The sequence below is a fragment of the Lynx canadensis genome, chromosome A2 (genome assembly GCF_007474595.2).
Source record: "Lynx canadensis isolate LIC74 chromosome A2, mLynCan4.pri.v2, whole genome shotgun sequence".
NCBI lineage: Eukaryota > Metazoa > Chordata > Mammalia > Carnivora > Felidae > Lynx > Lynx canadensis.
Window position 1 is genome coordinate 154,441,412 of NC_044304.2, and position 12,565 is coordinate 154,453,976.

The 12,565-nt window shown below is 38.6% G+C and overlaps 1 protein-coding gene across 1 annotated transcript in view; it reads right to left on the reverse strand.

The window, feature by feature from the left end:
* The window catches only part of KDM7A (lysine demethylase 7A), an 83,106-nt gene that overhangs the window by 16,493 nt on the left and 54,048 nt on the right, over positions 1-12,565 (reverse strand). Inside the window, exons 10-11 of the mRNA XM_030308560.1 lie at positions 9,176-9,267; positions 6,782-6,871 (exon numbers count right to left, since the gene is read on the reverse strand). Coding sequence (XP_030164420.1) covers positions 6,782-6,871; positions 9,176-9,267 — 182 coding nt within the window. The remainder of the gene's footprint in view (positions 1-6,781; positions 6,872-9,175; positions 9,268-12,565) is intronic.

Here is a 12,565-nt window from a genome sequence, read left to right on the forward strand (position 1 = left end):
AAGCTTTGCTGAGACCATTATTCCCCTCACTCCCCCATGTAATATACTGTGAACGTATTTCTTTGATTTCAAATACCATTTTGAAAGCTGGGTTGTGTTCCACTGTATAGCTATAGCATAATTTATTGACCTAATACCCACTGGTAGTTATTACAGGCTGCTTCCAGTTCTTTCCTATGATAAGCATTTTTTCACACATACATATTTGCATAAATCAGCAACTGTTTTTTAAACCAAAGTCACCCATCTATGTAGTTTTAACAATTAACTCTATAAAACGTATCATGAAAAGCAGTTGTCTCCTCTTCCCCATCCCTGATTCCCATTCTCTTGAGGTAACCACTTGCAAGTTTCTTTTTATTGTAGTGACATCCACGTGATTTTGCACCACATATATGGTAATATATACGTAACTTATCATTTTAACATTTTTAAGCGTACAGTTCGTGGCAGTAAGTACAGTCACATTGTGATGCAACCATCACCACCATCCACCTCCAGAACTTCTTAATCTTCCCAAACTTAAACTCTGTACCCATCAAATACAGTAACTCCCCATTCCTCCTCAGCACCAGCCCCTGGCAATCACCATTCTACTTTCTCAATGAATTTGACTGTTCTCAGAACTTCATGTAAGTGGAACCACACAACAGTAGTATCTTTGTGACTGGCTTATTTCACTGAACACGGTATCTTGAAGGTTCATCCACAGTGTGGCATGTGTCAGAATTCCCTTCTTTCTCAAGGCTGGGTAATAGTCCCCGGTGTGTATGTGATGTCTATACCACTCTTTGTTCACCCATCCATCCATGATGGACAGCTGGGCTGCTTCCACCTTTGGGCTGCGTAAATGATGCTACTATGAACGTGCATGAAAACCCTGCTTTCAATCCTTGGGGACATATACCCAGCACTTCCAACTCTTGTAGCTGTTTTGGTGCTGGTGGTGTTGTTTGTTCAGTTATTTGCCCACAAATTTCTAATCACGTTATTTCTTGATTTTTCAAGAAAAGAAACACTTTTCAAAAAGAAACACTTTTCAAGAAAAGAAACACTTTTCAAAAAAGAAACACTTTTTTAAAGTGTTATTTCTTGATTTTTCAGCTTTAGATATTACTGAATTCCTACTACGCAAGATGAAGTTCTAATCCTTGTACACTTTTCCTAAATGTACACATATTTCCTCTTCCTTCAGTAAACTGGACTCAGTGAAAATTACTTACGACTGAGGGCCACGACTTATTACATTTCCTTTCTTTTACATCCTTTGACTTTCCCTTGAATTTATATTTGTCTCACCCTCTGCTTTGTTTTCTATGTACTTATCACTAACTGATCTCAAAATTCTCCACTGGAAGAATATTCAAACACATTAGGTAATCTATCAATTTTATATTTTTCTTTAGTGACATGCCTCCTGGACAGGAACACCAGCTAAAGTACAAGATGCTCAGCTAAATTTGAATTTCAGATTAACAACCAATATAGAGCCCTTCATTCTCCTGATCCATCCTTGGCTGGTTGCTCATCAAAAACCCTTCCTGACCTGCCACTTAAAACTGCAACCCCCACCACCATCTCTGGCTGTCACTCTCTATCTTTTCTCCTTCTTTATTTTTCTTGATAGCACTTGTTAATTCCGGATACATTAAAGTATTTATGGCTAACCTCTTCCTACTCAGCTCCATATGGGCACGGCCTCTGTTTTCTTCAGTGTTCTATACCCATCTTAGATGGACACAGCACACAGTAGGTATTCTGTGTTTGTTGGAAGAATTCCGGAGCTGCTCCTTTTGTTGGTGTTATTTACTTCCTCTCTTTTGGAACAGCACCTAAGAGTTTCCTGAGAAGGGGTACATGGGAGGCAAACCTTTTGAAATCCTGCCTCTTTGTCATCTTTATTTTAAAGTATGGCTGGCTGAATACAGACTTTTGTAGGCTGACATCGCTCCCATCACCCTCTTCCCCCAGAATGTTAAAAGACTTTGCTTCACTGTCTTCTAGTTCTACAGTGTCACTGTTGAGCAGTCTGATATTATTCTGATTCCTAATGCGTTATTTCCTAACGCTTTTTAGAATCTACTCCGTTACATGTATTCTAAAATGTGACCACTATGGGCCTTGGCATAGGTCTTTTCTCACCTAGTGTACTCAGCATTCTGTAGGGTCTCAATCTAGGAACTTGTGTCCTTGAATTCTAAAACATTTTCTTGGATTATTCCTCTGATAATCTCCTTATTTTCTACGTTATCTCTTTCTGGACTTTCTATTATTTTGATGGTGACTATGTAAAATGACCTTCTAATTGTTCTGTCCTATTTGGCCTTTTTAAATTTAATTTTATTTTTTAACTTTATGGCAGATTTTTCCCAACTTTATCTTCCAGTGATTTTGCTAAATATTATTTCTATTATATTTCTAATTTCCAAGAACCCCTTTCCTTTCTTCTTTAAATATTCTTTGTTATAGCCACCTGTTCTTTTCTCATGGAAGCAATATTTATTTACTCTCTTCTCTCGAAGATATCAATTATATTTGGGTTTGGGCCTAAAGATTTGTTTGTTTATTGGTTGTTGTTTCCTTCAAATACTTTTTTTTTTTTCTTTTTCTCTTTTATTTTTTGTCTTTGCCTTCAAAACTCTTCTTGGTTCTCCATGCATTTTAAAAGAAAAAGCATTTATTTCTTTATTTAAAAAAAATGTTTTTTAAATGTTTATTTTTGAAGGAGAGAGAGAGAGGGAGACACAGAATCCGAAGCAGGCTCCAGGCCCTGAGCTGTCAGCACAGAGCCCGACGTGGGGCTTGAACTCATGGACCGCGAGATCATGACCTGAGTCGAAGTCGGATGCCCAACCGAGCCACCCATACACCCCAAAAGAGAAAGCATAATTAAAAAGCTAATTGGTTTCAAGAAATTGTGGCAAGAGAACTAGATAAACATGTAGGGGGAAAATAACGCCTTAATTTACCTTATGCTATACATGAAAATTCAAGATTGCCCATGTACCCAAATGTAAAAGCTTCCAGGAAAAAAGAAAGTACCTTCAAATCTTGGGGTGGACAAAGATTTCTTAGAGTGGACACAAAAAAAATATTATAAAAGAAAACAAATTTATAAATTGGACTTCTTCAAAATTAAAAATTTCTGCTCATAAAAAGACACTATTAAGAGAATGAAAAGATAAGCCACAGGCTGTGGGTAAATATTCACTATATTCATCATATATGAACACAGGCATGCCAAAGGACAAAGAACTTGTGTCTAAGAGCGGTGCCTGGGGGGCTCAGTCGGTTAAGCCTCCGACTCTTGATTTCAGCTCAGGTCATGGTCCCAGGCCATGGAATCAAGCCCCACATCAGGTTCCACGTTGAGCCTGGAGCCTGCTTGGAATTCTCTCTCTTCCTCTCTCTGCCCTTCCCCCAAATAAATAAATTTTATTTATAATAAATAAACATTTTTTAAAAAGAACTTGTGTCCTCTCAAAATAAATAAACATTAAAAAAAAAAGAATTTGTGTCCAAGATATATAATGAACTCCTACTAATCAATAATAAAAACAATATAATTTCTTAAATGGGCAAAAACTTCCAACAGATACTTCATAAGAAAAGATATATAAACAGCCATGTACAAGAAAAGGCGCTCAACATCATTAGTCGTCAGGAAAATGCAAATTAACACCACAATGAAACAGTATTTCATATCTCTGGGAAAGCAAAAATTAAAAAGACAGAAAACCCCAAATATATAGCAAGAATATGGAACAACTACAAGTCCTATACCTTAGTGGTGACAGTGGCACAACCACTTTGGAAAACGGTCTGACAGATTCTTATAAGGTGGAAATTCACTTACCATATGACTTGATAACTCTACTCCCAGGTACTTACCCTCCCCCTCAAATGAAAACATATATTTACCACAAAAAGACATACAACGTTGTTTATAACAGTTTAATTCATACCGACCACATCCATATGTAACCCAAATATCCATCAACAGAAGAATGGAAAGCAAATCATGGTATATTCATTCAATGAAATACCACTCGGCAACCACAAAAGAGCTACTGGCTGATGCAACAACACGGATGAATCTCAAAAGCATTAAGTTGAAAGAAGCCAGACACAAAAATAGTATGCACTACATGGTCGCCTTTATTTGAAATTCAAGAACAGGCAAACTAATTCATGATGAGAGCCACAGAGGTCTGAATGGTGGTGGCTTTTAATAGTCAGATTATATTGGGGAGAAAGGACTTTCTGGGATGACAAAAATGATTTCTATATCTCAGTTGCAGTATTGGTTACACAACTGCCTGTTTTTGTCAAAACTCGAACTGTACTTTTATGATCTGTGCATTTTACTGTATGTAAAAAGAAAAAAGCTAATTGGGAGCTCTGTGTAAGTAGGACTTTGTCAATTGGTGGGTTTCACTGTAGGAAGCTGCCTGAGTTGTTCCATTCAGGAAGGTTCCAAACGGTCACTATCAGCGGCTCTTCTTCCTGGCCTGGGAGGTATAGGCCAGGGTGCCAGCGTTTGGAGAGTCGGGTGGAAAAAGAATCATTCACTGTAGACTGTCACTTAATCCCCTTGTTTTCAGTATGTACCCACGTCCCTCAGCTGGGTTCAGTGTCCCCAAGTCCAGTCTCAAGTCCAACCTTGCAGACCACTAAATCCCTAGTTTTCTACATGTGTTAAGACAGGGATTTGGAGATTAATTCATTTCTTAAACAGACCTGTAATCAATCCTGTTCTCAATCCCACCTCCACTCTGATATTCAGAGGGTCCTAGCTCCCTAATTCCCGAGCTTTTTGAAGGTTCTCCTGTACAAGTAAGACCTGCTTCTGGGCTTCACCCACTGCCCACACAGATTTTGGCTCTCTCAAGCTTGTTAAATTGGTGGTCACTTGTATACTTCTTTCCAGCTTCCAAAATCATGCTGGAGTTCATTTCTATTATTCTCCTTGTCTTCAGGAATATCGTTTTTATTCTTTTACTATCATTTTGGCTCCAAGAGGTGAGAGCAATAAGGAGGTATGGTCAACATACCAAGTTTAATTAGAATCCTCTTCTTTACTGGATTAAGTGCAAGTGCTCAGCTAAGGGATATGCCACTTAGAAAGCGCAAGCTAATTTACACTTCCTGACCAGCAGGACAAGAATACAGAATTTTATCTTTGCCAATTAGATGAACGATCATTTGGAATCATAAATTATTTGGCAAAATATGGCTGAATACTTTTTCACATACTGAGAATCTTTTTCATATTTTTATTGGATTGGCCATTTCTATTTCTTCTTTAGTGAGATACCTGTTTATTTTCTTGGCACATTTTTCTACAGTCATTTTGCTGCCTTCTATACTCTCAACCCTCCAATTTAAACAACAACAACAACAACAACAACAACAACAACAGCACTTTGCTGGCTATTTTTGCCCAATTATTCTTCCAGATAGATCTCACCATTTTAAATTTGTAATATCAATTTGGAATTGACATATTTCAGAAATGACATTTATTCAATTGTTATTTCACCTCCCTTACTAAAGATTTATAGTTTTTTTATTCATATAGACCCACACCTTTCTTTCTTTAAAAATCTTTTAAATGTTTATTTATTTTTAAAAGAGAGAGAGCGAGCGAGAACAAGCATGCACTTGAGTGGGGAAGGGGCACAGAGGCAGGGGACAGAGGATCTGAAGCAGGCTCTGCACTGACAGCAGAGAGCACAATGCAGGTCTCAAACTTGGGAACTATGAGGTCATGACCTGAGCCAAAGTCAGATGCTCAACCAACTGACGCACCCAGGTGCCCCTAGACCCACATCTCCTTTCTTCTTGAGTTTATTCTTAGTTTTGGTTATCACACATGAGATTTATGCATTTATGTATCTACACATATATTTAAGATTATATATGTGACTCTTGATTTCAAAATCTATCTCTATGCATAAATAAATAAAATCTTTTTATTGCAATTACCACCACTCTTTAAAAGCGGAAAATATTTTTCCACTGTATCGGAACACATTGAGAATTATATAAAATATTCTATCCGAGGATATTAAACACAGCATTTCATTGTTTCTTAGATGTATACCTCTTTCCATTCCCCAAACACAGCCTGAATCTAAGCTGTTAAATTACCACTTAGCCTCCATTCCTCCACTTAATTTCCTTTCACTTCGAGCGAGACACTAACAGAACCACCTTGTTGAAGAATTACTTTAATTAAAATCCCCTTTAATACCGAAAATAGTTTTCTAATTAAACAATTAAAACAACGAATCTCAGATTTTATGGGCTTTTATCAAGGGGGGGTTTACCAACCCAAGTTGCTCTAATACTTCAGTCACGTGGGTCTCCTTGCCTTTCCCCACCAGTAGCATCCCTCTTTCCCAACGAGCCTGACCTGGCTCGACTCACCTGACTTTTTTCTCTTCCTCTAATTACTTAACACATACTCATCTCTGCATAGCAGAAAGGAATGGGATCTGAAATTTTTTTTATTTTGTATTTTTTTATTCTTGGAGTAAGCTGAAGAAATTCAAGTAACCTGGTAACCACTTCTTTATTTCTTCATTATGATATAATACTCTAAATTTCTCTGTAGAAGCTTGGAAGCCTGAGAACCTGAGACTCTTTCCAAGACACAGCTCATTCTATTTCATCTAAGAGTATAAGTGCTTTCCAATGTTTGTAATGTCACGGTAGCTGCGTTTGCTTCTCAAAGCAGACAGTAACCAAGCATTCAGTTGACAGTTTCTACTCTTACCTCTATTGCGCGAATTACTTTTGAAAGTTCTTTAATAAGATGTCCAGGTCTGACGTTGTCTGGGATCTCAAAGGCATGTTCAGATACAAGCTGGATTCGGATTAACAAAGATAAGACAACCAAAGTTATTTACACTTTAATAAGTGAAAACTAATTTACTAAACAAATTTTGGATTCTCTAAGCGAAATACTAATAAGCCAGGTCTCAGAGTTCACAGAGTTGCTTTAATACTCTTTAAGGAGAGCCTTATTAGCATGAAATCCTCTTAGCTCAAGTTAAAGATGGACTATCTTACAGTGAGTTTTGCTTTACACTGAGAAGTAACCTTGTACTCTATCCCTCAAAGCCCACTGTAATTCTAACTACTACTATAATTAGTAAAGTTAAGTCTAGCATTTAATTCATAGTATATAAGGATTTGTAAGTAGGAACACAGGGACTAAAATAATCCTATTTCCTATAGGAGGTCTAATCTGAATAAGTTTTTGAAACTTCTTTTCTAATTTAATAGGAAAACGATTGCATCAGTAGGACAGACGCATTGCTGAGAAACCCCATCTATCCAACTGCAAACTACTGCCATAATTTCTTATGTCTGTTTCTAAATCTTAACTGTTGTTAAGAACATTTTGATTCTTCAGATGCATTTGATAAACCAGTTTTTACTTTTGCTTTACATCTTCTCCTTGGTTTTAGCATAACTTGTTAAAACAAACTAGGAACAACAGTAACCGCAAGTGCTAACTATGTGCCAGGCAAGGTACTGCACTGTTAAGCGCTTGAGGGTGTTAACTCATTCATCCTTTCACCAACGCTATGACAGAGCTAGTACTATTCTCACTTTACATTTGAGGGAAAGAATGCACAGGGGTTCGCTAGTTTATTAGTAGCATAGCTGAGATTTGAGTCCAAACACCTGACTCCGGAGTCCATGCTCCCGACCACTAGACTAAGCTGCCTCTCAACCTAGAGCAAGGTTAACAGGCGGTTAAACGCAAACATCATGCTTTTAAAAGAGCACTTCGAATGTGATGAATTAACAGGATTTATTATTAATGAATTTCACTGTACATCAAAATCACTTACAAAGTTTGTTAAAAACAGAGGTTCAGATCCCACCACCAATCTATTTAATCAGTATCTCTTAGGGAGGATCCAGGGAGTTTGTTTTTAGGGAGCTCTAAAGGCGATTCTGACAAATACGGGAGTTTGAGAAGAACTTATCTCAAGTCTTCAGCAGGAAACAAATTACACAGTTTTTGCCACATATCCTTTATTTTGTTATGATATGGTTGTACGGTTTTGTAATCTGTTTACACTTTTATGTGTCATCTAGACGATGATGTCCCTGACAGGGGAAGACACAACTTTCTCTTTCCTGAATGCTTCCACAGTGCCTTGCTCTAGAGGGTATATAGCGATGATAATACAGTGAAAAGAAGTGAAAAAAAATTATTGGAAGGGTAACCTATTAATTATTGTCTCCAGTATCTCTTAAGAGCAGATTTTTATTTCAAGTAGGCATTCAAAAAATTAATATGGGAATGTATTTTCATCAGCTCACATATATATCACTTATTAAAGAGTTGCATGTCAAGTTACAGAGGTGAATAAAGATGGCAAGTCCCTGTTCTTCAAAAGCTCATAAACCTAGTGAAGGGGATGTGAATATGTTACTTTACAGACATTACTTTGAAGTCCACTGGCATAAGAAAGATGCTACTAAGCATAAGGGTAGGACACACAGCTTCCAATTGGGGAGCTGGGATGACCTCTTGGAGGCAGCAGGACTCCAATGCAAACAGACCACATTTTAGTGAAAATGGAAGCTCCTGCTTGAACCTTGACCTCCCTTTTCCTTCATTTTTACAGAAGTCTAGCAGATGGATAAGAGTACTTTGCGATTACAGAGCCCCAGCTTTAGTCCAAGACCCTCCGGTATTCTTGGGCAAGTCATATACAACTCTTTGAACCTCAGCTTCTCCATATGTAAGACAGGGATAAGGAGAGCATCACAGCCTCACAGAGTTGCTCTGAGAGCTAAACGGGATTATGGATATAAAGACTAAGCACAGCGATTAGCACACGATACGAGTTCAAAATTATTTATTATCGTTCTGTATCTACATGTTCTTTTCTTAGCATCTTAAATATATTTGAATTATTTTCTTTTCAGGCTAAAGATTAAAGAAGTACTTAGGTACTCTATCCTCATCAACGTAAACACAAGCCAGGACATCTGTGCACCACGTATGATAAAACGCACGTTGTACTGAAAGCGTCCATTCCCTTGACCACGCCACTCAAAGTGCTGCCGCGGCAGCATCGGGACTCGCGCTTTGGATCTTGCCATAGAAACAGTAGCCATCGTTTCCCCAAAGAAAACTACTTACTTCTTTCTTCATCCATAATTTTAAAGCAGCATGCAGTGCCTTCACTCCCTGTACCAGGTACGTTTGAGGCTGGAAACCGTCTTCTCTCAGCTCTGTGGGAAGGGAAGCGGAGCGGGGAAGGGAGTTACAACGGAGAAAAGGGCTAACTTCAGACGCTGAGCAACCACCGACTATCAGAGTGCGTAACTTCCAAGTTACCAGAGAGGAAAAAAGTGAAACAAAAGGCAAGAAAGAAAAAGAAATGGAATTACATTTAAGCATAGTTGTACTAGGTGCTCCAGGCAAAAAGAAGCTCACACAGTGCTGAGGAAGAGACAAATCATGAAATAATGTCATATGGATCGACTCACGTGAACTCTAAAAACGGAAAACATTGTGCTATTTTATCACTTGTGACAGAGGTGATAAAACGGAAGAAAAGGATTATCACAAAAGTCAGGACAGTGGTTCTCTCTAGAAGGGAAGGTGGGGGAGCGGTGGGAAAAATAACTGGACGTTTCAAACGTCTTGGCAAGGCTGTTTATGCTCTCCAGGTGAGCCTTGTAATTATTTAAACTGTTAAGCTCGTGCACTCTACACAGTCAGCGTGTGTTGTCTACACAGTCAGCTATAGGCATGACATATTTCATGATTATAAAGGTAAACACACCACACACACATGCGCATACCTTTTCCGAGTCTTTAAACCAAACTAATTATCTAAAACTCACACAAAATGTATTCTATTTATTTATGATATGGTCTAAAATTTGGGTAAGGTGAACCAAAAGCAAAAGGTTTTACTTCTGTCCAGTGGCTAATTTAGTTACACAAGTCCAAAATTAGTTCATTGCTGTATTATTACTGACACTAAACACAATTAAGTTTCATACAATCTATCCTCATTTTACCCATCATATAAGCCTAATAACAGTCTGAGAGCTGGTAAGTAACAGGCCCCGATGGCAAGTTAAAAGGTCAGGGGTGAAAGAACATATTGTGGGGTGACAAGACCACCATTCCCGCTTCCAGGATTGAATGCCTAGGATGATGAGCAATTGGTACAACGGCCAGTTGGCCCCAGACTTAGTGGGATTTGATGGCCTCGCTCATGTTGCCGGCTATCCTATCCCATACTGATCCTGTACTGATGAAATAAAAATATTTAAAAACTTGAGCTACCAATATCTGTTTATAGTAAATCTTTTTAAGTCTTTAATGTACAGGGCCATGTTTTCAATCAGACCTCTGTATTTCTGAACTCTCAATGGCCTGAAACAAAGGCTAAATCAATATTCTAAGCAATTTGCTGTTTGTGGGTGCAAGAGGAACAGCAAGATTTTGTCTTTCAGATAAATTTTTTAATTTGTTCCAAAAAGTTGATTGATGAACCTCTCTTGGACATTAGGAAAAAATACCACTTGAGGCGCCTGGGTGACTCAAATGGTTAAGCGTCCTACTTTGGCTCAGGTCACGATCTTGCAGTCCGCAGGTTCGAGCCCCACACTGGGCTCTCTGCTGTCAGCATGGAGCCCGCTTCAGATCATCTGTCCCCCTCTCTCTCTCTGCCCCTCTGCTTGTGTGCTCTCTCTCAAAAGTAAATAAACATTAAAAAAAAAAAAAAAAGGAAAAGCATCACTCGAGGGCTGGGTGTATGTTAGTGAGAAAAGATGGAAAAAGACTCTGAACTTTCTGAGTACTGAATTGCCAATCTCTTATCTGGAGAGTTCAGTAACAGGGTTTTATTTCCAAAAACCAAGGACATTTATAAACATTTTTATAAGTACTTGTAAGTGTTCCTATTTATGTAGGCTTCTACTACCCAGTACTTTACTGGAAACCACACACGGCAACTCTAGGTATGGTCCACCGGGAGACTCCTGCAGTCCAGACATCAAGGCATGCTCACTGAAGATGAGGTGGGGCTCAGCCTCACCAAAACCTGAAAACACTCAATGAGTCAGGGATTTAGGATTAGGATGCATTTCTGGAGACTGGTCTTGTGGAGAAAGCACCCAATCCTCTTCATCCATGGTCTCCTTCCTCCATCATATATATGACGGTATACCTGCACCACATTAAGACATCTACCTCCACTGCTGCAAATGTGGGAAGGAGCCCTACTGTTCTTTTTTTTCCTTTCAAAGAGAGGGAGGTTGTGGGATGTGTGTGTGTGTGTGTGTGTGTGTGTGTGTGTGTGTCTTGAGGAAAGAAACATAAATGAGTTTTATCATTTAATTCTGTGCATTCTATCCTGGGAAATTATTGATTGTTTCTTTTCATTTTACCTTTTATTCTTGTGCAACTTTTAAATGGAGAAAGAAACAAATGTTTAGAACAGACTTTACCGTTTATGTTTTTATCTGTTTTTCTGAGAGTTAATTTTTTTTTAATGTTTATTTATTTTTGAGAGAAGGCAAGTCAGGGAGGAGCAGACAGAGAGAGACAGAGGATCTCGACAAGGGGCCTGAACTCACCAACCATGTGATCATGACCTGAGCTGAAGTCAGACACTTAACCCACTGAGCCACCCAGGCGCCCCCTTCTGAGAGTTAATTTAATAGCACAATTTACAAACTGACTAGAAAAGTCAGACAACACAAAAACCAGACAAACTGTATTCTCATGAGCACAAGTGAGAACATGGATAAAAGTAGACATGACAATCTGTGCCAAACTTGACTGCTCAAAGATTATTAAACCAAAGATAAAACACCAAAATATGAAATTCCACATTAAAAAAGTTGCTTCTAAGATTAAATTTTTTTTAACATCTATTTATTTTTGAGAGACAGAAAGAGACAGCACAAGAAGGGGAGGGGCAGAGAGAGAGGGAGACAGAATCCTAAGCAGTTCCAAGCTCTGAGCTGTCAGCACAGAGGCTGACGCGGGGCTTGAACCCACAAACTGTGAGATCAGGACCTAAGCCCAAGTCAGAGGCTTAACTGACTGAGTCACCCAGGTGCCCGGTAGCTTCTAGGTTTAAATTAAAGAATTTCCCCTTCCCAAAAAACATTTTTTTCAACAACAGACTCATAGCTTGACATTCAGCTGTTTTGTGCTAACAGGGACCTGAAACTGGCCAGCCTAATCGTCATTAAGGGCAATGAAACAGGTGCTACCTGATTCTTTCAGGACATAAAAAATTCACATTACAGTAACAGTCTCTTAGCTTAAACTCCATTTTTGTGAGGGAGGCCTTTTTACATGCCTGACAGTGTGTGCAGGCTACTAGAGTCCAAGGTGAAATGAACATTTTTCAGTATAACCTATGCTGTTCTGCTACAGCTCTTCATATATCTGATTTTTAAGGCCACGGACTAGAGACTCCGATTTGCTAAAAAGGTTCTTGGCAGGGAGAAATCGCGCATTTCAAAAGCCAAATAGGGGCAACAGTTACACCATAATAAA